The 25,347-nt window shown below is 48.1% G+C and overlaps 8 protein-coding genes across 8 annotated transcripts; 6 read left to right on the top strand and 2 right to left on the bottom strand.

Annotated features, from left to right (window-relative positions):
• Positions 1-1,189: 1,189 nt before the first annotated feature.
• FOMMEDRAFT_157629 (uncharacterized protein) lies at positions 1,190-2,886 on the top strand (the record flags this gene model as incomplete). The annotated part of the gene is made up of 5 exons (XM_007267772.1): positions 1,190-1,309; positions 1,361-2,174; positions 2,212-2,303; positions 2,366-2,455; positions 2,506-2,886. 5 exons carry the CDS (start codon positions 1,190-1,192, stop codon positions 2,884-2,886), a joined length of 1,497 nt encoding a protein of 498 aa, XP_007267834.1.
• A 3,008-nt stretch (positions 2,887-5,894) lies between these two features.
• Positions 5,895-10,816, top strand: FOMMEDRAFT_21137 (uncharacterized protein). Its single transcript, XM_007267773.1, has 9 exons — positions 5,895-6,061; positions 6,131-7,093; positions 7,206-7,947; positions 8,008-8,845; positions 8,896-9,032; positions 9,095-9,139; positions 9,217-9,570; positions 9,626-9,807; positions 9,859-10,816. The coding sequence occupies exons 2-9, from the start codon at positions 6,399-6,401 to the stop codon at positions 10,550-10,552; spliced, it is 3,687 nt and encodes a 1,228-aa protein (XP_007267835.1). The 5' UTR covers positions 5,895-6,061; positions 6,131-6,398; the 3' UTR covers positions 10,553-10,816.
• A 28-nt stretch (positions 10,817-10,844) lies between these two features.
• FOMMEDRAFT_168881 (cysteine proteinase) lies at positions 10,845-15,626 on the bottom strand (the record flags this gene model as incomplete). Its single annotated transcript, XM_007267774.1, has 21 exons — positions 10,845-11,302; positions 11,359-11,632; positions 11,688-11,804; positions 11,861-12,129; positions 12,182-12,322; positions 12,384-12,544; positions 12,617-12,724; positions 12,774-12,870; positions 12,922-13,227; positions 13,278-13,365; positions 13,417-13,575; positions 13,627-13,659; positions 13,713-13,790; positions 13,843-13,962; positions 14,027-14,409; positions 14,460-14,555; positions 14,607-14,691; positions 14,744-14,949; positions 14,998-15,036; positions 15,088-15,176; positions 15,239-15,626. The coding sequence occupies 21 exons, from the start codon at positions 15,624-15,626 to the stop codon at positions 10,913-10,915; spliced, it is 3,627 nt and encodes a 1,208-aa protein (XP_007267836.1). The 3' UTR covers positions 10,845-10,912.
• Positions 15,627-15,801: 175 nt separating this feature from the next.
• FOMMEDRAFT_109795 (Gaa1-like protein) lies at positions 15,802-18,284 on the top strand. Its single transcript, XM_007267775.1, has 11 exons — positions 15,802-15,921; positions 15,975-16,077; positions 16,131-16,225; positions 16,274-16,358; positions 16,410-16,569; positions 16,627-16,728; positions 16,781-16,882; positions 16,937-17,204; positions 17,257-17,328; positions 17,381-17,768; positions 17,816-18,284. Exons 1-11 carry the CDS (start codon positions 15,851-15,853, stop codon positions 18,230-18,232), a joined length of 1,863 nt encoding a protein of 620 aa, XP_007267837.1. The 5' UTR covers positions 15,802-15,850; the 3' UTR covers positions 18,233-18,284.
• A 229-nt stretch (positions 18,285-18,513) lies between these two features.
• On the top strand, positions 18,514-20,298 carry FOMMEDRAFT_168883 (uncharacterized protein; the record flags this gene model as incomplete). The annotated part of the gene is made up of 1 exon (XM_007267776.1): positions 18,514-20,298. The coding sequence occupies one exon, from the start codon at positions 18,514-18,516 to the stop codon at positions 20,296-20,298; it is 1,785 nt and encodes a 594-aa protein (XP_007267838.1).
• Positions 20,299-20,653: 355 nt separating this feature from the next.
• Positions 20,654-22,348, bottom strand: FOMMEDRAFT_109799 (Snf7-domain-containing protein; the record flags this gene model as incomplete). The annotated part of the gene is made up of 5 exons (XM_007267777.1): positions 20,654-21,055; positions 21,122-21,290; positions 21,360-21,496; positions 21,561-21,995; positions 22,055-22,348. 5 exons carry the CDS (start codon positions 22,346-22,348, stop codon positions 20,654-20,656), a joined length of 1,437 nt encoding a protein of 478 aa, XP_007267839.1.
• Positions 22,349-22,568: 220 nt separating this feature from the next.
• FOMMEDRAFT_168885 (uncharacterized protein) lies at positions 22,569-23,093 on the top strand (the record flags this gene model as incomplete). The annotated part of the gene is made up of 2 exons (XM_007267778.1): positions 22,569-22,617; positions 22,689-23,093. The coding sequence occupies 2 exons, from the start codon at positions 22,569-22,571 to the stop codon at positions 22,835-22,837; spliced, it is 198 nt and encodes a 65-aa protein (XP_007267840.1). The 3' UTR covers positions 22,838-23,093.
• Positions 23,094-23,821: 728 nt separating this feature from the next.
• FOMMEDRAFT_88115 (oxaloacetate acetylhydrolase) lies at positions 23,822-24,999 on the top strand (the record flags this gene model as incomplete). Its single annotated transcript, XM_007267779.1, has 4 exons — positions 23,822-23,986; positions 24,045-24,118; positions 24,175-24,755; positions 24,809-24,999. 4 exons carry the CDS (start codon positions 23,822-23,824, stop codon positions 24,997-24,999), a joined length of 1,011 nt encoding a protein of 336 aa, XP_007267841.1.
• Positions 25,000-25,347: the final 348 nt, after the last annotated feature.

Consider the following 25,347-nt stretch of genomic DNA (forward strand, 5'->3'; position numbering starts at 1 on the left):
AAAAGTGCTCTAGCCTTAGTAAACTCAGCACCCAATTTCACTCTGAAAGAGCACATTAAGCTTTGAAAGCAATTGGACAGCCTCTGTATAGCTTTTGATGCTTCAACTTCAGTACTTTGCTATGGGCAGGATCCTTTGGTAGAGATGTATCATTGACTGTACTTGTTTGTGGATGAATACCAGTGGAAGCATGGATATCTGGAAGCAGAGCTGAGAGATTAACAGCAGGGGAAGCTTCTTGAATCTCTAGAATAAGTGAAAACAATTTCACTAGCATCCTTGAGTATTCCATCTGGGTTCTGTACACATCCAAGCTCCTCAGACATAATGAATGATAAGTTTTAATAGTAGTTTTCATTACATTATGCATTTATTTTACAAAATGGAGGTGGCCTGTACAAAAAGTGGCTCTCTCTGGGTCATGATCTGTACTGTCACATGACCCAAAATTTCCTTTAATTAAGCATATTCTCAATCTCACACCTTAATGCTTAATGCTTAATGCCCTTTATGCTTAATATACCTCTATTTTCCTGCCTACCAACTTGGTGGATCAAAATTTTCATGCTTATTGAGAGGAAATGCTAAACTACAAGTATGCTTATTGACAGGTTTCACTGTATGTATTTTCTTAGGGAAATGATGTTATTTTGACTCTGTAAAATTCAGGTCAAATTGTGAGTGGTCAATTGGGGCTAACCCAAAACAAAAAGAGCTGTGGGACTCAGGGTTGAGATGCGGTTTCTGCTAGCGGTTGCTTCAAAGGACAAAGGGATATTGGTGGTCACATGACTGCGATCGGCAAGCCACGCATCGATAGAAATGGATTTGGCCACGATATGATATGGGTGCTTGTTTGATCGCTTTTTTATTCACCCAGTCCAATCAGGACTTCCGCCATCATGGTGGCCTGAAAACCTTGTATTTTCTCTTAGTTAAACTTGGGGGTCCAAGTGGTTGAGTCCAACGACCCTGTCTTCGCCAATCTTAATACATCTGAAAAGAAGCCCACCTTTACCACTACAGCCACGGATGTTGTATCATTCTCAGAAAGTGGCTTCGGCTCTCGTCTAATATTTAAGCAATTGCCCCTCTCGCTTTCGTATTGCTCTCGTCTCTGCTATCGCTTTCGCTCTTGCTCTCTATCTGAACTATCTCTTTCGCACCGTCAATACAACAATCAAACGATATGCCCAGTCACATGAAATTCCAGGCGTGGATTAAAGGCAGTGGCGGGCTACTGCCCGAATATCGCGTCAACATAGAAGGCAATAAAGTTACATGCTTTATCCCCAGCATCGGTGGAACGGTGATTTCATTTCCCCCCCTCTTATTGAGCAGACGCTGACAGTGAACCAAGCCGTTTTCCGTGCACTGGAGGGATGAAGGCTCCGAGATGTTCACAGCTGGTTACATTTTGGTTGATGGCGTCGCATCTCCCGGAAGATTCCTCAATGGCCTCGGGGAAACTCACCGGGATGGCATTAGATCAGGGAACCAGTCCGAGATTCCGTACATGTTTGCGAATATCCCGTCGACTGCTCCTTTTCCAAAACCCGAAGACAATCATGGCATAATCGAGCTCAAGATTATGTTAGCCAATCGTGGTGAGGGAAGATCCCCCAATGACCCAGATAGACTAACATCACATCGTGAAGATCAACTTGCCAGATTAGGTCCCGAGTATGACGTCGTTGCCAGAGCACCGGAACGTATGTGTGCGCCACAATTTCCCAAAACATGGGCTGGCACGCCTCATGGTGGAGGACCTCCTCGATCCTACGTCAAATTCAGATTTGTATATCGTCCAGTCGAGTGGCTGATGAAACATGGTATCATCAGATACTTTTGCATCACCCCGCCCAAGATGGTAGTTCCGGGTTATATGGCTCTCGAACCTCTCGATACCACAGCTGGCCTGCGAACTGGTGACGAAGATGAAGAAGCTGAGGACACCGAACAAGCAACAGGTGGCGAGGTTAACGCACACCCGTTCTCACCACCTCCTCTCCCCACTTGCTCTAAACTGAAGGGCAAGGGTAAAGAGAAGGAGACTCTTTCTGGGGCGTTTGGACGCAACATGTCAGGCTTTATATCACCCGAGACCTCTGGCCACAAGGCCGAAGCGATGGGACGAAATATGCTTGGGCAACCACAGGGCCCTACCACGGCAAGTTTCATGCCACATTTTTCCAACTGCGTTGCTGACAGCTGCGCTCCAGGAACAATTACCGGCCTCTGCTAAAGGGAAGACACGAGAGAAGACCACAAGGAGACGTGCTCCGCCAGGCCGACCCACACAAGTAAATTTTTATTGCATTCTTTTAAATCCAATGTCGTGGCTCATGAGACACACGATTACTAGAAACAGCTTCGTGAAGAGAAAAAGAAACATGATGAAGAAATGCACGAGAAATACAAGCGCGGTGAAATCAAAATTCCACAGTACACGATCGTGAGTTTAGCTCGGCACGTTGCAATACGAGTCATTAAATTTTCTTTCAGCGCGAGCTGCTTGAAGAGCACAGGGAAGAATTCGAGGCGGCATACTTTGAGAAGTACGGGAAATTACCCACTGGTGCCTACGAGGGTTTAGCAAAGGCGTCTGCTATTGCTGCGAAGGAGAGTCCAAGTGCTCAGAACACCTATATTGTGCCTTCTAGACCTGGTCCTTCAGTCACTCCGGGAGTGCCATGCGGCCCCCTCCGTCCCGCCACGGTGCCTATGTTCCCTATTCCAGGACGCACTCCTTCAGGCCGTCCGTCTGCGATTATTGATACACGCATGTTTGCGTACCCGTCTCCTGCTGCGTCGTCGCAGGCTAGTACACCGGCCTATTCTGGCAATCTCTATCCTCAGCAATATGATAACTCTATGCAGAACTAGGGTATGCAGAACCAGGGTTTGAACCGGTCTGAGCGTTTGACATCGTCACAATATTCCAGGCCTTGCCGCCGACACTACTGAATCGAAGGAACACCCTGGGGGCCATTCTGCCTTTGATTTCTCGTCTGCAATATCTACTTTCCCTTCTGACGCTTTCTTTGATTATTCCATAACAACTAAAATTGCTTTCACCTACCACCATCCGTTGTTTTCGTAATGCTCATCAATAACTTGCTCTGTTCATTGCTATCGTGTTTAGCTATCGTTCCTATCTATTTGCTGCTCAATTTCTCCTGTATTAAATTACTCTCATACTAGCATAAATGGAGTGGATGGATAAACTAGATAACATGAAAGTGCAAACGAAATGTCAACGTGCCGTTTGGTTCTACCGTGGCCTCCATTACATACCCCACCAAGGCCACCCGGCCATGTCTTGTCTAAAATCTTGTTAGCAATCATTTTTGTTCCGCCTGTCAGCTGTTGCTTAAAAATGAGCCCACGTATCGTAGGTTGCGTGAAATGGTGTGATCTGTATTCAATAAAAGCACGATAACGGCTCGAGCACCCTTGCTCGAGTCTTCAGCACTGCTCCGTTCAAATAGATCAAAGAGAAATTCCAGTTCTATTGCATTGAGAAACGAAGGATAGTTCTCTCAAGTGTGCCAATAAGGAATTTACACCCCAACTTCACGAGGTCTGACTACTTCTTGTGAAGGGATAGTGACGTGCGAACTCAGATGAAAGAGACGGAGGCAACCGACGATGAATATTAGGTTTCAGATCGGCCCAAGCATCTGCTTCGGGACTCGGCGATAACACTTCGGTGGCTTCCCATATATCACTCATGGGTAACTAGCTAATAATATCAGATGCAAGGTATCTATTGTTAGTCAGTCGGAAACTCCGCTCGAGTAAGCTTCTATCGATCGATACGGACGTCGATGAGATCAGATTCGGTGTATGAGTGAGACAAGGACTTGGGTACGTAGCGCTGAGGTGTCCTGGAAGAACAGCCTTTCCAGGGATAAACGCTCATTCGGAAACTCATCATTCCCGTCGATAGTCCAGAAGGGGCAGCTATGGGCGGAGTTTATGATCGAACACAAAGTTTTAAGCCTGGATGAAAATAATAGGCGTCTCTTCCTCTCATGTAGTGTTAGCATGCGTAGTCAGAGCTTCGGTCTAGATGGATCATCTTTCACCGATATTTTCTTGCAACGTTGCCCTCGGGTTCCCCGCGGACTGATAGAGGCGTATTACGTGTCCGACGGAGAGCAAGGATGAGCACCCACACGCAAGCATTGAGATGTGTATAAGCTCGGCCCTTTTCGACGAGGTCGTTCTGTTGCGAAAGTTCCTCGCCAGGGCACTAGGCTAGTTCCTGGGATCAATGTGACCGATACAATGCAAGGAACTTATCCGAATGAATACAGAGCGTGACCACTGGCCGGGACGATACGGTTAAGCTTGGCAGCTGTGATGCTGAGAGCATTGAGAAATGTTAAACCAAGTGTTTTACGTGGAAGGATCTCAAGGAAATAGTTTCTCAATGGAATGTGGGTAGACGGATACAGATTCACTCCCGTAGGCCGCTCCGTTATCCGGAAGATAAGAACTTGCCTGCAGGAATGCGGGAAGGGTTGTTATTGCTTGCGTTGAAATTTCGATAGAGCAAGGCGAAGTCCGTGCGTTGATCCAGGTTAGTCTGGACTGAGTGGTCTAGTTACGCAGTGTGAGAGCTCAACGGTCAGGCAGGCGATACCAAGCCTAGATCAATCAATGCAATATTGTGTCGAAGAAGAGTATAAGTCGAAACGGGAGACCTAGTAGGTAGAAGTGCCCCTAGATCCTAATAAGAGTACCGAAAGGACCTGCAATATGCGAGAACTTTACAGAGGAGTACGTACTTCATCTGATACGATAACATACCGATTGTCAAAGATGTTCGATAAAAGTCCAAGCAGGTCTAGCTGAAGTACAAATTTCGATATGTAATGACGAACACGTCCAGAAGTACAGTCATCCGAGCATTTCTCCCGCTCTGAGCACAGCTTTGTGCAGTTCTTTAATAGCTCGCATGTAAAAGGGGTGTGTCTGACGACTGACGTGCAAGTCGTCAAGAGCCTTCTGCAGCACACACTCGAGTACAGCCAAGCCCGTTGGATCGGGAGGGAGAAGGGTATGAATCGACAACTTCTCATAAGGTCTTGCCACTGATCAGTTCTCTCGTTACTGTTGAACGATACGCAGCTCTAGAACCAGAGGAGAGAAGACCTTGAGCTTAGCCAGACGATTCAGCAGGGAAGAAAAGGAAGGCCAGGGCATGTCATAAGTCGTTTTGCCTGTCCGAAATCACAAAAATTAGATTCGGAATGATGAGGGAAGTGACGCGGAACAATCCACTGGAGCAAGTCATTGCTGGAAAGGTGCACATTAGTAAATCGTGTTTTTGGGCTGGATCAAACACATGTCGAAGGTGTGCAGGAGGGCGATCAAAGATTGCAGTAAGCGAAGGTGAAGGGTCTAGAATAGTCCCAATGTTCCATACTTCCGTCCTCGGCCTCTCCTGAGTCTCCATACAACTTTTGATACGAAAGCGCGCGCTCTACGTCCAGACGCATGTAGACCTCTTCAGCAAGCAAAGCGCGCCTGTGCAAAATGCTGTAACAAATGTACATATTTGGAATTACATTTTGTCGTGGAAAAGAGAAGCGTGGTAAAAATAGTTTCCGAAAGTGGACGTGGGTGATCCAGAAAACCGGCGGCCGGCGAGAACAATCCTAAAGAAGTAACCTGGAAGCGGTGTTCGGTCCGTTAGAAAGGTTTTGTGCCAACCCAAAGAGGAAGTTACAGATGAATTAAATATAATTTAAAATTAAGCGTCTCATCAGCCATAAGGCCAAGTAGGTAGCCGTGAACGCTGCACGTCCGCCGCTCGTCCTCGACCGACCTCGCTGCACCTCTTCATCTCCCTCGACATCTTATAAACATCTCCACCGACCTTCTTCAGCCGCATTCGCATTCGCGGATCCTCGTCCTTACGGTTGCGCGAAACATCTCGAGTGTGGTCACTCTACGCGTACTCGCATTTTCTCCTTCCTCAGATCAACGCGCAATAATCCACAAAGGCGTGTCGTTTCCTTTGTTGCCTATTTTGTGCTGCATAGTGCTCGTGAGTGATTGAATTACAACGGAGATTTGACGTTTGGTGCTAAAGGGACTTCTCCCGCTCGGTTAACAGGACTTGCATCTCTGAAGTAGTCACAGACTCGTCTTCATTACCACACTCTCGACCTGGCCGCTAGGAAGAGCCACGTTCATCGCGGCTGGTTAGCGAAACCACCGAGAAACGTGATTCTAGTTACTCGTCGACGGGGGAAAGGCTTAAACACAGAGAGGTGGAAGTTGTCAGGACCGGCGTGTCGGTATCGTATCCATATCCGGAGGAAATTTTGACTTGACGTTCTGCTGCACAAGACGAGCGTGCGCTGCTTGAACTAGACCTTACAATGCCAACGCCCCCTCTAGCCAGCACAGATGACCACGTTCATCCGGATGTGCTCGTGGCTGATGTCGGTTCATTCGTGCCAAAATCCGAAGATATGGGCGTTTCCTTCCATGCATTCAACTCGACGTCGCAAGATAAGCTTACGTCGTCTGCAGCACACAGTCCAGGCGCTGCAATCGCGTTTGAGGCTAGGCCAGGCTCATCTCATACTGCTCCGTCCGTCTCATTAACTCAACTCGACATGGATGTTCTCGACAGTATAGCCAGCGGAGATCCCTCAGGCGCTTTTATGAACGGTTTCGCCGCTTCTCACCAGCAAATACAGATGCAAAGCTCTGGGAATGATGATATGCAAGGCGTCACGCCCGTTCGGGAGCAATCACCGGGGAGCGTCCACACACCGTCTAGCAACCCATCACATGCAGCGTCCCCTGTCCCACCACCGTTCTCCAATGTTTCCACATCTTCGCTAGCTTCGGCACTCGAGGAACCTAATGCATCTTTACTGAATCGTAGTCGGTCTGGATCTTTGGCTTCTCCAGGAGCTACAGCCAATTTCGGATCACGACCTTCCCCATCCCAGAGCACACAGGAAGCCTCTTTCAAGTTCACACTCCCCTCGGAAGTAACCGGCATTCCGCGGCCTGACCCAGTTAATGCACCCCATATGCTTGTTGTGGACGACGTGTTAAACAGGCAAGTAATCTCCTCTCATGCATATGTTTCCCAGGCCATGATACTATTTTTGGATTCATCCGCGCCTAATCCAATTTATACATTGTCCTCATTCTAACCATGACATTTACAGTATAATGCGTGCAGCAGCTTCTGCTCGCCAGGCGTGCTCGATGGGCAAGAGTTTTGAGGCTTCTTCGAAAATAGATGAAATGAGGCAGAAGGTCGCACTCGTGGCTGAACTTCTGTCCAATACCGGCATAGACTCACCTCCCAAGCAAGACAGTCCAAGAGGAGGTATGTCTGGCGGCCCTTCGGCATCGTCAAATACGCAGGGCCACAGACATTCAATGTCGTTACCCCGCCTAACAAACAACCCCTCGACTCCTCCTGGATTTATTCCTAATTTCCCTAACTCGGGTGTCTTGTCAATACCGTCCGGGCCGTCTTCGCTTGAGCAAGCCGTTGGTGGGCCGTTGTCGATGGACTTGACAAGCGTCACCGGTAATCAGGGTAGTCCCGATTCGGATACATCACGCAAGCGGTGTGCATCATCTATGGGTGGTAACCGTGTCAATAAAGTAATTCGTCTAGATCCTTCGGATGGAAGCTTGCCTCCCTTGACCCAGTCCGCTTCACCTCCTAAAATCAACCTTGACCTTCCTGTTCTCCAAGGCCAGTCTCTCTCGACATCGCAGGCCCAATCAGTAATGCCTTCTCCTGTTGCAACACTCTCAGGCAATGCACAAATTCCTTTATCGCATACAGCTTCCTCAGGTTCTCTGTCTTCATCTCTGACTACCGTAAACCCTATGAGTACCGGATCAATTGTCCCAGGTGCCCCAGCTATTGTGAATATGTCCACATCACGACCAGTCAGTTCGCCATTCAGTCCTGGTGTTCTGCTTATTAACCGCTAGATACTATGAAAACAGATTCCTTCATCCGCGCCTGTTACGGGTGTTCGACCTGGACTCCTACAATCCCAGACATCATTTCCACTGCCTCTCACAGCTTCGGCCCCTGTTTCTCTCACCGATACCGGGCGGCGGGAAATCGATGCGCAGCTTGGTGTGGAAATGGCAAGTCCAACGAACACGACGAGCGGATGGGCCGACTTATCAAGCACAACACCCGTTCAATCGCAGTTAGGCTCAGGCATAGGTACAGTGCGTCCCCATGACCTTGCTGGTGCATCCGCAATGCCTTTTTCTGGCCAACAATTCACCGCGGCGGGTCATGCCCCTCCTATTCCGATGCAAACTGCTCCTGCACCTCTTGGGCAGAGTTCCGGACTTGGTTCTCGTTCCGGATCGTTCTCGCATCCCAACCCTCACCAGTCCATGTACGGCACTATGGCCGGCAATGGATCTGTAACATCTGTTGATCAAGTTCAACAGCCTCAACCGCTGCAGCAACATGCACCTCCTGAATTCGTTCCAAGTCAGGGGGGACGTTCACGTGCTCACTCGCGCGCAACGGCTCCTGCACCGCGGTCGCCTAGTTCTTCGTCTTGCGAGGAAGACGGCGAATCTGATTATGAGGGCTCATACGGCACTTCTTATGGGCAATACACCTCAAAGTCATCGCCGCCCCTCAGAAGTCGGCCTGGTTCGCCGCATCGCCGTCCGAGTGCTGCTGGAAGTTCTGCTTCGCCTGCAGATAGTCAACCTTTGTCGAGCGGGGCGAGTAGTGGGAACGAAATTCCACCCGAGTATCGTGCTGACGTAGATCGCGTTTTCTTTGAGTTTTTGAACAAAGTCTGTTCGAATTGTTCGTACTTTCCTTTTTGCCATAATCGACTTTATCTAATATTTCATTAGTGGATGCGACGGATGCAAAAGGTGAATTAATTCATCAGACGCTGATGGCAAAGAAAATGCAACGATTGGATGAATCCCCGGACTTCCGACCGTTCAAGTTTCGCATTCAGGCATTTACTAATGGGTTTCTAGAAGAAGTAAGTCCTTGACATATCTACACGTTATGTTAGAGCATTTTATAAACCTTATCGTGTTTAAGCTTGCTCGGCAAGGATTCCCGGAGGAGAAAATCGCGATGAAAAAGGTACCGTTATCTTGGGCTTCTTAATGTTACGGCATATTCACTATAAATTTAAAACATCACATTTTTGATGGATCAAGGTTCGAAATTATCTATGGACCCAGCCGTATATCTCGCGTTTCAACGAAGACGGCAAGAAGGCCAAATCAAAGGGCAACCATATTTGGAACATTGATGCCAAGAAAAAGGCCGAGGGCGGCTGGGAGTTCCGACCTTTCCGACGAAAGCTCGCAGGGGCACCACCGAGCGTTGCATACATTGGATTACGGTGGTCATGGATGCCTCGGATATGGGACCCTCAAGCATCGAGGGCAAATATCCAAGTACAATACAGTTCTCCGAATCTGCCTCCGTGGTTGTCATGGCGAGATGGCCAATTACAAGGGATCCCGCCTCCAGATGCGCAGAGCTGTGAGGTTACGGTCGAAGCTAGAGTACGCAGCGACACAGATTTTGTTATATTACTTTACTGACCTTTGTTTGCCACAGACTATGCAGGACGGAAAGGAAGAATTGCTTACGCAAACTTTCCTCATCAGCGTATCACCAGTTCCGACAGGGACAGACATGTCCTTCAGCGGCGTTCGGCCTTCTCTTGCTGTGGATCTTCATAATCCCCGACGGGTTAATAGCGACTCTATTGTACCCAATGTTGCAGGCACTGTTGGACGGTACTGATTCTCATATCAAAACCCAATTATCACTGACCGTGTCCTTTACAGGCCTATACAAGCCATGCCGCCGCCACCTTTAGGGCAACCGGCGGCATTAACAGCGCAGGACGCACAGATGATGCAGGTCCTCACGAGTGCTGCGCAGCGCGTTGCTCAGGAAGCACAAGCACATGTTATTGCTTCTGCTCGTCCCCACGAGCCGCCTGGGCCTGAACTTCAAGCTCTTGCGAAACAACAGCATGTCCTCACCGTGACGGCCCAAGCTCTGGATCAAGAAGTTTCCGTACACCCAGAGGCCGTTCCGCCTTCTTCACATGCTCTCGTTGCAGCTGCGCAGCAGGTTGTTTTCCAGGCGGCCCGTCAAGTCGCTGCTGACCGCACGGCGGTGATGTCTCTTGCAACAGGCGTTCCCCCATCTCAACAAGCGCCAGGAGCTGCACCAGTGACTGTCAATGAGGTGTCAGTTGCTACGCAAACTGCCGTCGCGCATGCGGTAGAGATCACTGGTCCACTGTCGAGTGAAGTGGATGTCATGATGACTGCTAGTTCGATTCTGCAGCAGCACACCCGGACGCAGCAAATGATGACTCCCGTTGAACAGACACCTCTTGCTCAGCCTTCGCTTGATGGGATGCGGCCGCACTCAACAGGTACGGTGCCTACACAATTTTCTTTAACACAGAGCGCTATACCACCATACACAGCGACGGCTGCTCCTTTATCATCTTTAGGGCCCTTTTAACCCTGTTTCCTTCTAAGTTTCTTTGTTCATATAGACATCTCCCTCTGTCTCTCTCTTATTGTTTTCTTTGGGCCTTGGGCGCTCAGGCGCGATTTCCATATGCGAAAAATCGCTTGTTTCGTTACTGCTTTGCACTGACAGTGTTGCTGCTGCTTATCTTATATTAAATCATGCCGCTTGCTTCCCTCCTTTCCCCATCTTTTCCGGTTCAGAAAAAAAGAAAGTTGTAATCTTTGTACAAAATATGCCCGATGGACAATTAGAACCTTTGTTATACGCTCATGGGTAAAGTCTTGGATTTATACATATGCGTCGTTACATGCAATGCTACACAATCCATTTGACGGGAAATGCAAAAGATCAAAGGAACGCTTCACAAGCATCGCAGCGCTCGGCATCAAGGGGATTTAGCAAGGTGCACGCCGAGCAAGCTTTTTGTAGTGGAGAGGATGGCCTTGAGCCCGGAGGATTGTCACTGCCATTCGGTGGTGGTGGTGGAGACTTTGTGCCTCCGCTTAAAAGTGTGCCTTTGAAGGCATCACCCTCATCATGCTTCCTCGACTTCTTTCGGAGGGGCTCATCCTCAATGTCAGAGTCCAGAACAATCATGTCCTCGATGACTTCTTTGAGGTAAAGCGTGTCCTTATTGAGGATCTGGAGCTCGGCTACGGTTTTAGAGTTATCGTCGAGCTCCTTGCCGTGGTAATATAATTGTTGCGATATTGTCGGGATCCTGAAAGCCTTATAGATCTATGAAGGAGAGTCAAATTGATGCCGCATGGCGTTTCTAGAGTTTGATAACCTACCGCAGCTTTCACATCTTTCACGGTCCAGTCCTTTTGGATCCGGATTTGCTGACAATTAGAATACTTGCCTTCTTGCAACCGTCTTGACTGCCGAGTCCCATTCGCTTTTGCCGTGATTGAGTTTTTAGCCTCGTTAAGCTTCTTTCCGTTTGAAACAGGAGATGGAGCCAACGGGTGTTGGACAACAATCGACGGCAACTGCGTTGAGTTGCTGGGAACCAGCCCTTTGTCAATACGGATAACTGTTAGCATCGTTGAATTGAAACTAAGTTTTCTGATTTCCGATTTAGTTCACGATCTCCTGCTTTCAGCAACGTAAGATGGCTTACTCCTTTGTTCGACAATCCGAACAACAAGGTATCTCGCTGATGATGTACCTCCGTTCATGACCGGACCCATCAAGTTCCATGCGGCATTCACACTTTATTAGTGGACCAGCCTCGTATCTGTAACCAAGAAGTGAATCAGATGAAACTAACAAGAAAGATCGGATTTTTCGTACAGAGTCTGTAACTGTTCCCACTCGGACATTGTCAAGACGGCGACATCTTCATCAAAGTCGGCTTCCTCAGAAAGGTCAAGGATCAGTCTCTCATGAGGGCAAAGCATGCTTTGCGTGTTGATTTCCGTCACTCGAGGCGAATCTCCCGGTTTTACAAGCCATTTCCTCCATGAATGAATGAACTCCGAAGGGACAACTGCGAAGGTTGAATTCTGCAGAATTCCATATTGCCCGAATATATTCTCTTCATTCAACCGATTAAACTTGGCCTAAACCGGGAATAAATAGTAAATTCGGATATACTCGGAGATTATTGCCTACCTTTTCATTTTCTGCTTTCTTCCGTTGCTCTAGTTTACTCTCCTTTGATATGTGCACGTCGACATCGCAAGCCGGACAGGTTTCTGCATCCCAAGGAGGTGGTTCCCAGTCCTGGAATATTCGCTGCAGGAGTTTCACAGCCTGACGAGCATCAGTTTAGAAAGATGGAGTCGGAGTCTGTAATGGCCATCAAAGGACTTACCTCCAACGAGATACGTCGTCGAGTGCCAACGTTAATTGTCAAGCTACCATGTTTGCAATACACATGGGAACGGAAACCCAAAGCCGGGTCATCGGAGACGTTTTCGGGCGGAGGATCCGGCTGCGACGGGACATGCATCCTCGGCCTGTTTAGTACCCAATCTGAATAAGGAGTTCACCGAAATTAATCATTCATGTCACGGAGCAATCTAACAGTAACGCGCTTATACTTGCCTTTAAACCATGTCTTTGATATCCAAAAGCCTTCATTCTCGGTTGCTGTGCTGGAGATTTCATTAAACTCCGCCACGAGACGGGGATGTTCCATTTGATAGAGCTTCTCTGAGGTACCGTCAAAACACGTTGCAGCGCAACGAAGGAAAGAACGCACCTGCAAACTCGTTCTCAACACAAAGCCTACAAACGTTATCCACTGTCAATTCGGGCAACAGCCTTGTGCCATCTTTGACAATCTTATCGCGGGCTTCCTGTAGTTCCCGAGTCATTTGTATGTATGTAAGAACTGAATGAGAACATACCATTGATATGATCTTCATGTCTTTGTCAGCTAACGGATTTAATAGCCGCTCTTGATCAATAGAATGCGTGCAAAGAAGATTGGTATTATCAATGATGTTCAGCGCTTCCCATGGAGTATCATTTGCTATATCGGGGTTACTCGAAGCGACCGTCTCAGTGTTTTGGGCAGCTTCGCTAACTTCCTCCACTGGCTTCTGTTCGGAGGGCGCGGGCGTAGCTGATTGCACGCTACTCTTAGATTCGAGTGGAGCAAGTGGGCTTAAAATCCATTTCTGAAGAGCAGCCTTGCTGACTATTACGCTAGGCTGCAAATGAATGAGTAAAGGTGCACTATATTTATTCGAGACGCACTTACCTCATAAGCGGAGGATATATGCCAGGACCGATACACGTCCCTTATGTTGTCCCGCACCTTGATAAATTCTGTCTTCTTCTGCTCACGCCTTTTATCCGACGTTAAAATTCTGTCCTCAAACAGTGAAGTACTGACTTACATTGCATTATAGTCAGCACACGCCTTTTCATGCTCTTCATTTGACGACCTGATAATTTCTAGTGCGTCTGTGGGAGGAACAGGTACGCGTGCGTCGTCGAGGTTTGGTTCCTCGCGTCGCGCATAAATCAGCATGTATGCATCCTTCGAACTGAGAACTCTGAAAACAAAATTAAAAACGAAGAAACGCTACGGAAGAGTTAGCGCATACTTTGTCCCCGTGGATATGGCAACAGGTGCTGTTCTAAGACCATTCATTTGAGACTATCTCCTGAAAATAGATTGTAGCCAACTCACGACGCTGCCTCACCCTCATCGCTGTCGTCAATCCGACGCGAATTAACATTTCGTTTCTGTCGTTTGGCAGGTCTATCACTGTTATTTGTATGTCAACAGGTGGTCGAACTCAAGAAATAGGGAAACGGACGTGTCATCTTCTCCATCGACTATTATAGGTTCGCTGCTCGTAATTGGCGCGGACTTTGGAGAGTAGAACGAAGACAAAGGCGTGACGGCTTCATCGTTGAATTGGTACCACTGGTTAGTTCTGCCCAGTTCCTTACAATCAGGGACGGTTCCTATGTGGATAAGCTGTAACCTTTTTCACTTACTCCTGGTTAAAGACCTGCGCTTCATAATGTCCGTGATAGGCACTAGGTCCCTTATGTAAGAGCACACCGCGCAGCTCATATATTTCCGTTCCGCTAGTTTCCTCACCGACCATCTGGCCAGGACCCGCAGAATTAAGAAATGGCTTCATGTCTAGATATGGCGGAAATCTGAGAGGAAGCTTGGATTTCTTTCGCTCGAAGGTTGCAAAGTCGTAGACAAATCGGAGGAGGGAGATGTGCAAAACCGGTGGTAGACCTCGGATTTCTGTATAACGAGTGGCGTCTTGCAAGCTGTCGCATATTGCGCACATATATTTGTTGTTTTCATCCAGCCTTTCGGGAGCTAGAAGTGAAGCGATTCGATCCATTAAGGTACCGCCTTTCTGGAGAGTCGATTGAATAGACATATGATGAAGAAACAGGCACTACACACCTCCAGATTTACTTCAAGTTCAAGAAATGTTGTCTCCCTTTCAGACCGCGTCTTGCATTTGTCACAGACCGTCGCATTAACCATTTTACCTTCAAACTAATCAGATTAATTATTGTTATCAGAATGCGCAGAGACGCTGCAGCTCACCTGATCTGACAGTAACGTTCGGAGGTCAGGATCGCTTTGCTTCTTGAACTCGTCATCAAGATGCGACATGAATAACTTTGAGAACCTGAATACGTCTTATCAGAGGGTTGAGACAGCAAGGACAAAGATCAGCCCACTCTTGAGCATCTTGCTGTTCGGACGTCCGTAGCCGTAGACTCTCGACGAGCTTTATTGGATTGAAAACGGATTTAATGCCTTCCTGAAGAGCCGTGAATGTCACTTGAAGCTGAAAGATAGGCGAATCCTTGAATTTGATCCTATTATCTGGGGACGGCTGACATCTGTATACGCCTGAGCGGAAGGCAATGTCTTGAAACCAGACCTGCTGTGTATGAGATGGTATTCCGTGAGACGACAATTTGAATCATACTTGTAGAAATGCATTTGCATAACATGTAGCACCAAGATTCTAGCTTTGTCCATAAGGAACATTGCAACAAGAAGTTTTGGTATCAATCACCTTGAGTCCGACTGGTTGTGCTTCCTTCAGATGCTCATGAGGATCTTCCCCTTTAAGGTGTGCTTTGAGATACGCGTCTTTGGCTTTATCTGTGCATTGACAAGTTACAAATAGTTCAAGCCAAGTATCAAAATATGGGGTTAAGGCCCACCTTCATCTTCCCATTTCTCCTGGCCCATGTAGTTCAAGCAATATGGATTGTCTTTGCATCGTTTCTTGTCACAAGTGCTAGCCTCCTCGCCATCAGAAATGACAATGATATCCTCTGGATCTTCCGAGCTGGTGGCAAGGTCTTGAACCGGATTACACCCACGGCTGTCCTTGATGAATTTATTCGCGCATGGGCGTTTGAGACCCGATAGAGAAATCCCAGCAGCTCGTAGACAATGCTCTCGAGTAATATCCGAGACGTGTTTTGCTTCCGTGCCAATCCAGTTCCATCGCAAGTCATATTCCGCTAGTAAACGGTTCCGATTTAGCCTTTCCCCAGCCGAGAGGCCTTTAGCATTTGAAGCAATTCGCTTGCGTTTCTCCCTCATGATAGCGTTGCTTAAAGCCTGACGACTGGCCGCTTGAGAGTAGAGTTGGTGGCAAGAAGTCAAAGAGAGGCATTGTTGACCTCCAGACACATACTGTAAGTCACGCGCGAGCAGCGATCAGCCCGACGCGCTCTCTTTCTCTCGCTTCGTCCACTATTTCCATTTATCCCATGCCCTTGTCATTACATGCACTTAGAGAACGAGTTCGTAATGGACTGGGAAACATGAGAAATGCGCGTGTGCGGCGCAGACGGGCCATGTCATCTTTCTTAGCACGTCGGTTACCGTACATCTGGTGAGTATGGTCAACGTTCATTTTACACGACTTTCATTCAGTTCGTTCTCTAGTGCACTGCTGTATATCATAGGGTACTTGTGGCTTCTGATTATTCCCTCAAGTCTCTTAGGGAGAGGAGTCTACATTGACGAGAATGCACTTCAGCCGAATCAGGTCAGACCAGACGGATTGCTGCCTGGATTTTGCTCACCCATTATAATGATCAGGTCAATACATATTGGAATTGGGCGGAAGTTCATAGGGCGGACCTCTATCTCAATGACCTGGAAAAGCTACGTGATCGAAATGCCACAGGTTCAGAGTACGCCGTTATAAACTTAACATGTCAGGCGCGCTAAACAAATCACAGACGTGCAGAACACTTGAAACACGAGTTTGAGAAACTCGGGCTGCATGCAGCAACGCAGGAGTACACGTTTACTACCGCGTCTGAGGTAGATTTGATTTATATTTTGGGACAAGTTCTTTTGTTAAGTCGTCCATAGTCAATTTCGGGCATGAACGCATATGCAATCTTTTCGGCGCCACGCACTTCTGGCACGGAGGCCATGGTCATCAGTGCATCCTGGGCCAGCAGGATGGGAGAGGGCTCGCTAAATCTTAGAGGCGTTGCCACTATTCTCGCATTGGCATCCCATCTCCGAAGTACAACATCAAACTGTAGAAAGTTAGAATTAGAACTGAAACTGTCGCCATTATTAGGATACTCACACTGGGCAAGAGACATAATCTTTGTTGTCGGAGACGACCACTTACCTGGCATGCAAGCCTGGTTATCTGCTTACCATGCTGAGGTTCAAGCAAGTGAAGTCTAGACCATTATTGACGTTTTACTTGGGCTAATTATGCAAAATAGATCTTGATGTTCAACCACTGGAGTTTATGTCGGGTGTCATTTGGACCTCACTTAATATCGACTACCCTGGACACTCATTCTCTCATTTAGGTGTCTTCCATGGTAAGTCGGTAATTCCGAGTGCGCTGACGTATTCTCAGCCACAGCTTTATTTAGAGGGACTGAACGGCAGGTTGCCAAACCAAGATTTAATTAACTCCTTCCAGATCATTGCGCAAGGCACGGGCGGTGTACCAGTTGTGCTTTATGACCATTTGGACCCAAGAGATTCTGACGATAAATCATATCCTCCCGCTTGGGTCCCAGCCCTGATTCGAAACAATCCGACGGCGCTTGATTTCTCTGTCCGTGCTCGTAATATTGCTCGACACATGTATTACCAAGCATCAGGCAAAGGGAGTGGTGTGCATGCCTTGTATCATAGGTGAGATATACATTTAACTACTCTATTTAGCACCACTTAATTTTACTTCAAGATATCGTATAAATGCTATTACACTGTTCGCGGTCCCTGCTCATGGTCCTCATGGTTTTTTCACACTTGGAAAGTACGTGAAAGCCGCAACATCTTTAAAGACTTACAAACTTAGATATCCTTAGGACTGTTGAATCGACGTTACGCACTATGAATAACTTGCTAGAACGGTTGCACGCATCGTTTTACTTTTATATCTTGACCACTCCTAGGACCTTCTTGAAGATTGGCCATTATCTTCCAAGCGTTATCTTGATCAGTGTCGCCACGATGTTTACTGGTCTTCGGACCTGGGTCAATGCCGGATGGCGCAGAGAGGCTACAGAGAAGAAATCTGTCGGAGACAGTGATGATGAATGGATCCAGCGCCGCCGCCCCGTCCTGAATTCTCTTCTTGTTATGTTGGCTACGCATGCCATAGGCGCAATTATCTTCCTCATCTCATGGAAGGGATGGCTGTTCTCCGAGGGTTTCTTCAACTTCACCCTGACGCCAACTCATGTTGGTGCAACAGTAAGTCTATAATGTAGTAATGTAAATTTAAGTCTGATTTTCTCTAGGTTGTGAAATTATTTGTTCTCTCCAACTTATGCGCTTGGCTCTCATACCGCATGGAATCATCCAGTAAATCAATCGACGTCACTCCTCCGTCTGAAATTTTACAAGCGCTTACTCTCTGCATAACTTCGACACTCATCTCCGTAATGTCACTTCTCAACTTTTCACTTGCCGCACTTCTTTGCGTTGTACTTATCCTTCCGCTCATACTGTTCCTCCCTTCGTCGTCGGACTCACGCATGTATCGTGACATCAAGCACATGCTGCTCGTCATCCATTCAATGTTTGTACTGGCTATTAGCGTGAATAGTGGTTCACTTTGGGACTGGAGCGTCCTCGGTGTCTGGTATGCGCCGTTTATGTCCATTGTATGCGTTCCGATTTTGTTACAGGCTGCTATCGTTTGTGCATTATCGTAATTGATAATACGGAAAAGTAGAGGTTATTTTTATATAGCCTCGTTTGTTGCTCTGGATTTCGGAGTTTTAAACGCGTCAGCATAATGATTCACGTGAGTTAGCCATGATCGTGTCGAGGATGCTTCTCAAACAAACAGTGCAGCGTATTTACGATTTTCAATCCTTCCTCTAACACGTCCTAGACACGCAGGCCGCTAAATTGCCATTCTCTGTCTGGCTTTTCAGCTCAAGAAGCTCTCAAAAGCCGTCCACTCCTTTGGGTTGTTCTTCGGGAAGCAAAGATGCCACCTCTCTCACCACCTCTTCAGCGTCCGGCCCGTGGCACTGGTGTCAGCTCAAGTTCTAGGACGAACTACGAGGGCCCCCACTTAATGCACTTGATCTTTGAACAAAGGGGCAAAACAATCGGCAGGGGCAAAGCCAGGAGATCAAGTAAAGACGCTCATATTCTAAAGCACACTCATGGGAAGAGCAAAGAGACGACAGGAGATGCTCGACTACTGGAAGCTGCACATGAAGTTCAGGCAACCGCTCTCCCAGATCCTATACCTGCAGACTCTAGTCCAAAAGACACGACTATTCGTACTACATTAACTATTCCACCGACTTTTTCCTTCACTACTACTGGGAGCTTAACTAGTACTAGCCAGACCTCCGATTCTGCCGAATACCCTCCGAGAATCCGTTCAACAACGACCGTATGGATTCCTGCCACTAAATCAAGCACATCGCATGCCGTCATCCCGACAGCTTCTAAGTCGCCGAATACATCCTCTTCTACTAGTGTCAGTCACTTCCCTACTTATGCTATTGCTTTAATCGCCGTTGGTGCTGTTGGAATAGCTCTGGCATTCGTGCTCGTTCTACGAGGTCTCTTACTCCGTAATGGCCGAGTCGATCGTCCTAGGCCTTCTGCTCCAATTCTTCAAGAGTCACCACTCTTCGGTGGAAAGGAACGGTTCTCGCGGGGAATCTGGTCAGACCCTTCGTTCAACAATCTGCTCTCCTCTCACGCCAAGATGGAGAAGGGCGATGGATGGAGGCCTTTAAGCGGCGGTAACGAATATGTCCCTGAGAAGACTCCAAACAAGAGACAGACAGTCTATCTTACGGCGAATCCTGTAGGAAATAACCAAATACCACTTCCCCTGTCGCCTGCTTCTGTTTACACGACAGCAGCTCCGCCTACAGCCGTTGGAGTTGCATTGGAGTTTCCTCTTCCACCGCAGACAGTAAATTCTGGTACTCAGCCACTCAAAGTCAAGAACAAAGGTACAGAAGAGAAGGCAGCTCGTCGCAGATCAAGGACTGCTTCGATGTACGGTGGCACCTATGTATCCTCACCGACGCTCACGGATACAGAGACTGCGTTTGCCTATCAAGCTCCGCGTCCCGCTCCGAAGCCGGGAAAAGCAAAGTCCGCCGCGAAGTCTTCGAGTTCTTCAGGCGATCACGCTCAGAGGCCACCTCGAAAGAATGCCCCCTCTCGAGCCTCGCAGAGCTCGCTCTATCGCGTTCCATCCGCGTCTAGAGCAGGTCGGGGACAAGGCAATGAGGAACCGTTCCTGTATGCAATACCGACTGTGAAGAGTGAGGAGCGCCGAGACCGTGATACGAAGGCACTTACGTCTGCACTTGGACTTGCCTCACCTCCTCAACCCTCGTCGTGCTTCTCGCCTGTGTCCCTCTATCCGGATGACTCGCTTTCAGTTGCTCATGGGCGCGCATCTACACGCCCTCCCTCTGAGTTCCCACCTTCAGAGTTACCCAGTCCGTCCGCTACTCATGCTGCCCTTGGAGACTTTATGCTCCAAGATTTCCCCTCGCAAGCGACGTTCAACTCTCTACACTCAGGCGATCCCTTTGCAAATGATACAGCCGTAAAGAAAGGAACCAAAGGACGAGTGAACGACCGGCCTCCTCGTGTACCCTCTCCACCTCCTCTTCCTTCTCTTCAGCAGATGGCGCTGGCGAACGCGGACCCTGATTACCGTAGTCCAACATATAGCATATACGGTCTATACGAAGCTCAACGAAAAAGCAAGACGAACATGGGTAGTGGCTAGTTAGATTTGCACTCTATCAGACGAGGGTTATCTGTTGGCGTCATAATTCTTAAAACACGTTTCGCAATCTGAGAAAATGAGGTAACTTTGTAGCGCTAGTTTCCAATGTATTATTCAAGTACAAATTCCTATTTCACGCAGATAATAACTTAATACTCCAACAAGCTGGTAATGGAAAAGTAAGGTCAATAGGTCAATGCATTAATGTACAATGTCAGCTACTAAACGGATAGAAAATTGCACAACAACGGGAAGAGGAAACGCCGAAAATATGCCTCGGGTGATTCATCTAAATACGTGAGTGATTAGCTCGGGGTATCTCATTCGCCGGGCTGCTTATCGCGGAAGATGTCAACTATGTCGCCACTTGCTCGATGACAGGCTTTGTTGCATCAGATTCAATAGAGGTATCCTGGTGAGAACGTTCATCCTTGGTATTATCCCCCGAGCCCATCGGCGTGCCTGACGGAACGGAAGGCAACGCCGACGTATCTTCTAACGCCCTTAACTCCTCCCGCTCTTTCTGCTCACTCTGGGCGTCTGCAACAAGTCTGGCGAGTTCCGCCTGAAGCTCGTCCTCGTCTACATCCTCGGTGATGCCCGACATGCCAGTTCGAATTGCCTCGTCGACCTCGCGTTGTTCTGCGGAGGCCTCAGCCATTGCGTCCATCGTCGCGTCGATTCTTTCGCGTTGTAGTGAGGGGTGAGAAAGTATGGCTCGTAGTGTTGCAGTAGAGGATTCGTATTGCTTCATTATCTGTCAGGGAGTTAACATCAGGTAAACTTTTAAAGTTTAGAGCAAAATGATAGTGATTAAACGTACTTCGACGTCCTGAGCAGCAGCCTCGACTTGTATCAAGGTAGCCTGGAGCACTTCAAGTGAACCGAGTCGTTTCCTCAGAAGGTCCTCGTACTGTTTGCGGGACTTCAGATGCGTCATGGCAACTTCCTTGCGGTTCGCGCCAAGACATTCCTTAATCTTCTGTATTTTTCTAAAATTGTCGCGAGTTAACAGGGTTGAACTAACATGAAGGGCATGGCAGAGTTGCTCGGCGACTTACTCGGTTATCCTTTTGTTAAGTGCTTCAATTTGAAGTTCCATGTTCTCTACCGCCGTTTTCAGCTCCAAGATTCCTTTATCAATGCTAGAGATGATCCTTGGTGTTTTGGAGTCTATTGAGTCGACGACTTTAATTGCCTGACATAACTTACATTAGGACGGTTATATGCTATAGAATGTATTGTGGAATGACGAAACATACCTTTCCATCTGTGACGATGATCTTTCTATCTCGATCCAAGAACCTTAGTAAAACTTTGACGTCCGTCTCCGACAATGTAGAGTTCTCTAAAGCGATATCCGCACTGCTGGATAGCCTCCTGAATGATTCGAACGAGTATAACGAATCTGCAGGGGATGAAGTTACATTCTGTCGTAGCAACTCTGTCACAGCATCCGCTGCTTTCTCCACATTGCTTAGAAAGACATAGTTTCCCGCCACTTTCTTCCAAAGTGATGCTTCTGATTCGACGTGCTCGGAGTCTACCAGATTAAGTTGCTCCATTGCCCACCAAAGCGGCTTGCCCACAGCAAAAGACACGACTCTATATGCCAGAGACTCCCGGTCGTAGACAGATGTCGGAGAGCTTAAGAATTCTTCCAGAGGAATAAGCGCATGCTTGTCCCTTAGATCAGCCTTTCCTAGCAGACGCGAATGAGTCAAGGGGAGCGGTGAAGAGTTGATAGGCTACGTACGATCACCGCAGCGAGTCCGATAGGCTTTCCGACACTCTCGTATCTGAGAGTCTCGACGAGATCTGGACCTGCGTGCAAGACTAACGCGTCGGCGGGACCTGATTGTAGTCCCTGTTCAACCAATGTGGCCAGAGTTCTCTTCCACCAGTCAACATTTGACGAGTAAGCTGCCGGATTTGAGGTCTTCTGTCGGGATAGATCTGAGTACAAGGACTTTAATCTTGCTTTAGACACAGAAGAAAAGAGTGGGCTCTCGGTGAGCTTTGGGTTGGCTTTTCTCGCTGGTGAAGACATGGCTGATAACCAGAGCAAACGGCATGTTTAGACGCGTCATGACGCGTGGACTAATTTTGGTGTGAAAATCTCACGCACCGACGAACCTTATTGCAGAGTCGGTTGACCCTCTACATGTTCCATTTCAATTATTAAACTTGTCCGTCTCCTTCGCTCAAGCTTTGGTGGCCTAATCTTTCGCACCATCATACGACGCCCAGTGCATTCCCATCCGATCACGATGATCGTGGAGCACTCCGCAGCAGCGGTGCGTGAGGACAATGTGAAAAGTACGCATCAAGCGCCTTAGCGCTAGGCTTAAATAGAAAATCGCGCTCTCATACCCATCGTTGATATGGAGCATTTCCCGCCAACGGGCGGGACGTGCGCAGTATCATCTGGCGCTGCACCAAGCTAATCTTGCGAGATGTATTGTCGAAAGCTGAATTCTTGATGTTCCTTGTGGCTACTGCAACGCTCATGCCTCAAATCTCCCACTCCTCGGAGTGATATTTCACTGATACTGCTACCATCTGAAATTATTTTCCGGATTGGTTCAGGTGCAGATCGAGCGTACGGCAGTACTGTGTCTCCTTCGCAAAGCTGTATTCTTGCTCCTCAGAGGGACTTGTTGTGCTGTGGCGTCATCGCGCGTAGTTCAGGCATCTTGTTCTGTCCGGATGTTAAGCGCCCGTATCCCGAAAAGCAAATTAATTTCGCGTATTGCTCGTCGGATGTGCACATAACTCAGTAGTCTATCATGTCGCTGCCTGTTATACTAGCTCACTAGCTCCGGTTGCATCTGGAGTCCGAAGCATTGGGGGATGTCTACTCTAGATGGCCAACGCTTTTCTCATTTGCTTTCTTCCCGCTTTATGTCCGCAGTCTCCCTCGGTACGGGAGTATCTCTGGGACAAAACGCGTAAAACGACGAATAAGGTGGCTCTAGGCTCACGCTTCTAACGATAAATTTGCTTCCAGCTTCGAGTCCACAATCAATGCCAAGTCCGATCATGTCTAAACGCGCATGGTAATGCGCTTCTCACACGTGAGGAGTCCCTTTACGAAGAAAGTAACTTCTCGGGGTTGGAGGATACGACTTGTCAGGAACAAGCGGAATTTTTCCACTCCCGCGTTTAAGGCGTATGGGAGACATAATATCGCCGCCGCACTAACAGCGTCTGTCATCCATGGAAGAATTCAGGTGAGTATTGCTCTGTAAACTCCCTGAGTTATGTCATGAACTTTATTGATCTTTCCTTGTGAAGTCGGTGTCTCTAGCCTATAAAGGAGAGGCGGTGAACGAGCAATCCAACAGGCAGCTCCTCCAAAGCCTCGATTTTGTTGCACAGCTTCCTGGACCCACAAACTTTTACTCTCCGCGTCCCAACTATGATTTACTCTGGCAAAGAATCCCAGACTGTCTCCAACGGTCATGAGAATGGTGCCATTACCGCACCGGTGGCCGCCCCCATCATGACCAACGAGATCTCAATGTCGAGCGAGGGCTCTACACCAGAAAGCCCATTGTCCCCGGTCATTCATGCACCTGGAGTGTACTACAACCCCCGTCTTGACCCGAAGAACTTTTTGGACGGCCCCCTTTCTCTTAACCCGGCTACTCGTCTTCGTCAAATGCTTGCAAGGCCAGGCATTGTTGTAAGTGTTTCTTCGGATAGGCATTTTGCTAGGGTAGAGAGTGTTAAACTACTTTTAGGTTGCTCCTGGTATCTGCGACGGTATTAGTGCACGTTGTGCGCTAGAAGCTGGCTTCGACTGCTTGTATCAAAGGTTTGTAGCCCCCTTTTTCGCTGATCTTCTCGAGTCTGATAGACACCTCCTTCCAGTGGCGCTGCTACAACAGCTTCGCGTCTCGGCCAGCCCGATCTTGCCATTGCCACTCTGAACGACTTCGCAGAAGCCGCTCAAATGGTCTGCAGCATTGATCCGACCGTCCCTGTCATCGCAGACGCAGACACAGGTTTCGGTGGTCCCGCGAACGTTGCGCGTACAGTGTTCAAGTACCACCGAGCCGGTGTAGCGGGTATGCACATCGAGGATCAGGTACAAACAAAGCGTTGCGGCCACCTTATGGGTAAACAAGTCGTCTCGCGTGAGGAGTTCCTGACCCGTATCCGCGCGGCGGTTATTGCTCGCGACTCGATTCCCGGCGGCTCGGACTTTGTGGTCATTGGTCGCACAGACTCAGCGCAGGTCCTTGGCATGGAAGAAGCTGTCACACGGCTTAAACTTGCTGCTGGTGCTGGTGCGGACGTGTGCTTCATCGAAGGTGTTAAGACGAAGGAGCTTCTCGAAACAACTGTTGCTGCACTCGCACCCAAGCCTGTCCTCGTAAATGTCATCTCCGGTGGTCTCACTCCCTCCTTCACTTGCAAGGAGGCTGAGGAGATGGGCGCAAAGATCATCAGTAAGTCAAAGTGGATTATCCTAATAAACTCTTGCTAACGTGCTTCGCCTTAGTCTTCTCCCTGGTTTCTTGCGTCGCTGCAGTTCACGGTATCAGAGCTGCAATGGCTTCCCTCAAAAAGACTGGCACGGACTTCTCGTCTGCACAGGGAATGGACCCGAAAGCTTTCTTCGAAGTGATGGGTCTCGACTCTGTTATCAAACTCGATGCTGCTGCAGGTGGCAAGGCCTTTGAGCAGGTGTAGGTTTAGACGACTCGTTTTGATTCTCTCGAATATGGCATATGGGCTTTGGGGTGGAAACTGAACAAGTGTATAGACGTCTGTGACATTACATGTATTTTATTCCATAATAGGTACTCCTGCGCATTGTCTCCAATTTATATGCAGTTCATTTTTTGGAATAAAATCCATCTTTATATCCTATTGTCGAGTATATGAACAATATATGAACAAAAACTATATATTATGCAAAGCTTTGTTCTGGTTCAGATGCGTGCTTGTTGGTGTGGCAAAGAAAGCGGAAGCGAATATGTGGTGACGTAAGCCAATTGGGCGTTCTGACCAAGTGTGCTTCTTCGAATCTTAGTGGGG

The sequence above is a fragment of the Fomitiporia mediterranea genome (genome assembly GCF_000271605.1).
Source record: "Fomitiporia mediterranea MF3/22 unplaced genomic scaffold FOMMEscaffold_7, whole genome shotgun sequence".
Taxonomy (NCBI): Eukaryota; Fungi; Basidiomycota; class Agaricomycetes; order Hymenochaetales; family Hymenochaetaceae; genus Fomitiporia; species Fomitiporia mediterranea.